General features: G+C 50.6%; 1 protein-coding gene across 1 annotated transcript; it reads left to right on the plus strand.

Annotated features, from left to right (window-relative positions):
• Positions 1–1,039: 1,039 nt before the first annotated feature.
• Positions 1,040–2,910, plus strand: TIMM17B (translocase of inner mitochondrial membrane 17B). Its single transcript, XM_039843736.1, has 4 exons — positions 1,040–1,322; positions 2,127–2,255; positions 2,342–2,452; positions 2,543–2,910. The coding sequence occupies exons 1-4, from the start codon at positions 1,055–1,057 to the stop codon at positions 2,623–2,625; spliced, it is 591 nt and encodes a 196-aa protein (XP_039699670.1). The 5' UTR covers positions 1,040–1,054; the 3' UTR covers positions 2,626–2,910.
• The last annotated feature ends 2,279 nt before the right edge of the window (positions 2,911–5,189 follow it).

A 5,189-nucleotide genomic window follows, 5' to 3' on the forward strand; every position in this document is an offset into this window, starting at 1 on the left:
TGTGCTGTGAAAAAGTTCATCACTGTTGACATAAGAACAGTAAATGTGTAGAAAATTTTTATGAGTTTATCAGAGTTTTTTTGAGCCAAACAGAGGACACACCTGGAAGCAAGATCTCAACAGACTGAGAAAAAATGCTTTCCAGAATGAGAATTTGCAGTTTTATATATTTGGAATTAAGGAGGGAACATAAAGACGATTACGTGAACTCTGGGAGAAAGAAAGGCTGGGAAAGCTCTGTGATTAGATAGAATTACAGGATAGTTAACAAGATTATGTGTTCTCTTATGGGTGGCTGTGCTTCCTAGGGGGTCAGAAAAGTAGGTATTTAAAAGGTGCGTTAACCTAGATGCACAGAAACAATGGACAGGGCTCTCCTAAGGCAGATAACCTTTTATTAGGGAAGTTACAGGCTTGAGGTGTGACTACCCACCATGACCTGCCCAGTTAGGAATTTATGATCTCTCAGCTCATCCTGTGAGGTTACTTTCTGTTAGATTTTATTACAGAGCCCCTTTTTCATCCACACCACCAAATCCTACATGTGTATGCAAAGCCAGACAGATTTTACCTAGAGGCAGATTCTGGGTCAGAAACTTGGACAGGGGAAGTGGTAGCTTAACTGGCAGAGGGAGGATAGCCTTAAAGTTAAGAAAATGCTTTTAATTTAACATAATCAATTCTGTCTCTTTCTCTGACACCTCTTTCTGAGAGATCTCATCAAATGTCATACTTTGAATGCCATCCATTTGCCAGGGTCTCTGCAATTTCTATATCTAGCCCTGGATCTTTGCCCATATTTCTCTTTCTCATCCTCAAGGTCTCAGCACAAATGCCCCCTCCTTAAAGAGGTCTTTCTTTACCCTTCAGCTGCTATCATTTCTCTTCATCCTATTTCCTCTAGGGTGTGTATTGCTTTCTAAAGTTGTCTTGTTTACCTGTACCATTGCTCAGCATCTATCTCTAAGAGGGCAGGGGCCAGGTCTACATCGTTAACTGCTGTATCCCAGCATACAGCATGGTGCTAGACACATAGATGCTCAGTGATCATTGAATGAATGAGAACTTCTCAACCCAGCTCTGGGAACACCTATGCTGGTGTACTCTCCAGCCTCCTAGTTCTTGGCCACTTCTCCACATCTCTACCCCTGATATCCCTAACAGGACTCGCACCCCCTTCCCTCTCTGCAAAGCTAAAAATCCTGTCTGCCAGTGGTCTCAGCCCTGCTCTGACTCCCCTCCTCCTCACTTCTCCCAGGGAATTCGGCACCGATTGAGAGGTAGTGTCAACGCTGTGAGGATCCGAGCCCCCCAGATTGGAGGTGAGAGGCTTGGGGAGACAGGAGATGTGATGGCATAGTTGGTGGTGTTTGCTTCTATGAGTCTAGACTGCAAGATGGGGGGTCCAGGTTTGAGTCACAACTCTGCCTGGGACTTCCTGGGAGAGTGACATTTCTCAACAATTTAATATGAGTGGGTTCTGGAGTTTAAGTCCAGACCCTGGCTCTTCTCAGATGTGTGACTTTGGGCTAATGACTTAACTTTTCTGAATCTCATCTGTAACACAGGGATGTCAATAGCAGTAAACACCCTAGTCATTTTGTAATTTATATAATTTACATAACACTAAGTGTCAGTTGCTCTGCTAAGCACTTTAATAATATTAACTAATTTAAAATTTCAGAAGTCAAATAACTCTCAGTCCCTAGATCAGGTCCTGGCATACAATAAGGCCTTAGTAAATATTTTAACTATCACATTGTTAACTGGCTTTCCTAACCTGTTTCCTTCTCACTGAAACCAAGATCAAAATTCTAACTCTGTGTGGTGGTTATGAAGATCAAAGTTGCTCTGTTAAAAGCCATATAGAAGGTAAATGTGCTTGTAAACACTTGTCACCTCCCTATGAAGGAGAAAGGAGTGTCCATGGTGATTAGAGACAGCCTGAAGGAGTTGCCATGGGGACAGATATGGGGAATATCCCCTAGGAGTTTGCTATCTCTCTTTGCATCTGGGTTTTTCTCCTGTCTTTGCCAGAGCATTCAGGCCTTGGAAGTCCCCAGTCTCTGAGCTGTGGATTCTTAGGATTTCCCTGGAACACTAATTAGGCCTCTGTCCTGCTGCAGGTAGCTTTGCGGTGTGGGGGGGCCTGTTCTCCACCATCGATTGTGGCCTGGTGCGATTGCGAGGCAAGGAAGATCCCTGGAACTCCATCACCAGTGGAGCACTGACCGGGGCTGTGCTGGCTGCCCGCAGTGAGTGCCCTCAACCCTGGCCCCAGCTTCTTCCACTCTGTTCTGCTGGCCCTCATCTCTCTCTCCCTGCCTTCTCGCTTCTCCAGGTGGTCCATTGGCCATGGTGGGCTCAGCAATGATGGGGGGCATCCTCTTGGCCCTCATCGAGGGTGTTGGCATCCTCCTCACTCGCTACACCGCCCAGCAGTTCCGCAATGGTGAGTACCTGGTGAAGCTGGTTAGGGAGAAGTGGGAGATGCTCTGCCTAGCCTCCTCTGCTCACCTTTACCTGATTCTTCCCTCTCCAGCACCCCCGTTCCTGGAGGACCCCAGCCAGCTGCCCCCTAAGGAGGGTACCCCAGCCTATCCCAACTATCAGCAGTACCACTGAGGAAGTGACCGCCTATCACCACCACCTTGGGAGCTCCTACTCGGTTCCCTCCCCGATGATCTACCTCGAAGGGAGGGCTGGCTCCCACTTGGCCCTGGGACCCTCCAGAGAGGGCCTCTACTCTCTCTCTGAGCCCTTGTCCCAGGGAAGGGGTGGGGCACCCCAGCTGCTCTGATGGGTCCCCCTCTCTCAGGGCACCCCAGCTCCACACACATGTAACAAGCTCTCACCCCAGCCCCTTCCCATGGTACCCTGACGAGTATTTAAAGCCAGTTTTGAAATGCTTGCATATGTACTCCTTGAGTCACCTACGGGAGCCCCTCCTTAGGAGAAGGAGCAGAGTCCTCTTTAGGGAATCAGAAGCCCTAGATTTTGGATTCCCACAGAGAGTGGGCTGTAGTAAATGTCTGTGGGATGAATGAGCAGGAAGGGAGTGAATCAAGATGTGAATAGGTACATGAATAAGCATGTGTGTGGGCCAAGTGATGAATCATAAGCAGACAGAGGAACAGGCTTGGGAAAGAAGTAAGGGAACACAAGGATTGCTGGGGTAGGGGGGTGGTTCTGCACTAAACACCCCCAAAGCCCCCATTGCCAAGGCTGGGAAATCTGACCTCACAATGAACTCTGACATTCTGGATACCAGCCACCCCATTAGTGTGAAGATAATCCTCCACATGGCCTCACCATGGACCTGGGATGAGAATAGGGATCAGGGAGACCCAGCCTCCTTGAAGAAGGTGCCCTGCGTCAGTCTCGTCTTCCGTACCACACAGATACTTCTGTTTTGTGATGCTCAGTGTTGTCGGTATTTCTTTTTTTAAGGGCAACCACAAAATAACCAGAAATGACTTCATTTTGGGGTGGAAGAGTTATAGGAAAGAGATTTTTCTGGATGAATATCGGCCCCAAATACTATCTCTTCCATGTAAACCCCTACATGTGCGAGGCAAACATTGTCTCCACTGGGGTGCAAGTGCTCCAGTGCAAATGGCCTCATGGGAGACATAAAAACTGTTCCTTTTGTGCAAGCCATGGCAAAGAGGTGGAAATGCTTTTATACAAAGTCACTCACTTGAGGTGCAAATGACAAGTCTCAGGACCTCTCAAGGCTTCAAAAGGGACCTGGTGGTCCTCAGTGGTAGCAAAACTGCAACACTGCCTGCTTGATTGACTCAGTGTCAGGCAGAGCCCAGCCACTCGAGTGAGGCCCTCGGGCGGGGAGAGCAGGGTAGGGGTAGCAGGCACCGTGTACACAGCTCTTTGAGTGTCCCAGCCTCAAACTCAGCTTCACAGGCCGGCCTTTGTACGGCCTGGGTGCCAGTCACACCCAATGTATCCCAGGCAGCGACCCTTGTATTTCCAGGCCGCTTCCTTTGGCCCCACCCTGCTCCTATCAAACACCATCCCATTAGCTCCTCCGAGCCTTTCCCTTCCAGGAGTTAGCAGGCTCCATCCCCCTCGGGCTGCAGTGATGCTCACAGACCCTAATGCCTCCAGGCTCCGCCTCCCAGGCCCCACAACCTTCCTATCTTTCGGCCCTGTTCTCGGAGGGCCAGTCCCTACGCATCTCCCTGGTCCCCACCAAATGGGCTCCGCCCCAACAGGCCCCTTGGATCTACAGCTTCCTGGCCCTCAATAGTCTCTAGGCCTCTTTGCATCTTTAGACCCTTCCCCCTTCCTAGGCTCAGGCCCTGCCCTTTAAGGTACCTCCAAACCCCAGGAGCTCTGCCCTCTTCCCTGGGTCCTGGTTCAGCGTCCCTGGTCTGGAAGGCGGCTGGACCCGCAGGGTCATGAAGCAGCTACTGGCGACTTGCAAGGCCTTCTGCTCTGGCTCTTCGGGCCGCTGGCTGGGGCGGTGGGGGGCGAGGAGGGTGGAGAAGGGCGGGACCAGCACTGGGTTTAGAACCCAAGGTTCCAGGCTCCGAGTGAGAGATGGAGGATAGCATTGGACAGTGGGTGGGGCTCCGTGGGGAGCCTGGAGTCCTTGGCGTCACCGAGGGGCTAGTCCTCAGGCCCCGCCTCTTGGCCTGACCGCGGGCCCGCTTCTCTTCCCAGAAGAGGATGGGGACTTAGACCTCGGAGTTCCTACGGGCAGGGAGTGCAGAGACCGAGAGAAGGCGGGAGTGAGGAAGAAACAGAGATGAAGGCGAGAAATGGAAATTGAGAGAGATACACATAGGGAGATAGAGACACTAATGGAAATGTAGAAAGATGGAGGCAGAGAGAGACGAGATAGATGAAGAGACAGAGACAAGAAGAAAGGGTAGAAACAGTAAGAGAAGACACCGTGTAAGGGTCAGAAATACATGTAGGGACGTGGGAAGAACTGCGTCAGAAGGAGGCAAACGCAAGAGAGAAGGCGAAATGCTGGTGTAGAGCTGTGAGCTGGATTCAGGGGCTGGACCGCTAGAGAGCTATCAGACCCGGCCTCAGACCATCTGCCCACTTACCTTCTAGCTGAGGGACCTCAGAGAGGCAGAGAGATACTGACCTGCACCCTTGCATCATCTCTCTCTACCTCTCTCGCTGGCTAGATCGCTCTCTCTCATCTCTAATTTGCT

The sequence above is a fragment of the Pteropus medius genome, unplaced genomic scaffold (assembly GCF_902729225.1).
Source record: "Pteropus medius unplaced genomic scaffold, Ma_sr-lr_union100, whole genome shotgun sequence".
NCBI classification, from domain to species: domain Eukaryota; kingdom Metazoa; phylum Chordata; class Mammalia; order Chiroptera; family Pteropodidae; genus Pteropus; species Pteropus medius.

Coding starts and splice junctions, on each gene's coding strand:
- TIMM17B (XM_039843736.1), top strand. CDS start 1,055: ATGAATGAGAACTTCTCAACCCAGCTCTGGGAACACCTATGCTGGTGT. Junction 2,256..2,341: donor GGCTGTGCTGGCTGCCCGCA/GTGAGTGCCCTC, acceptor TCGCTTCTCCAG/GTGGTCCATTGGCCATGGTG. Junction 2,453..2,542: donor CGCCCAGCAGTTCCGCAATG/GTGAGTACCTGG, acceptor TTCCCTCTCCAG/CACCCCCGTTCCTGGAGGAC.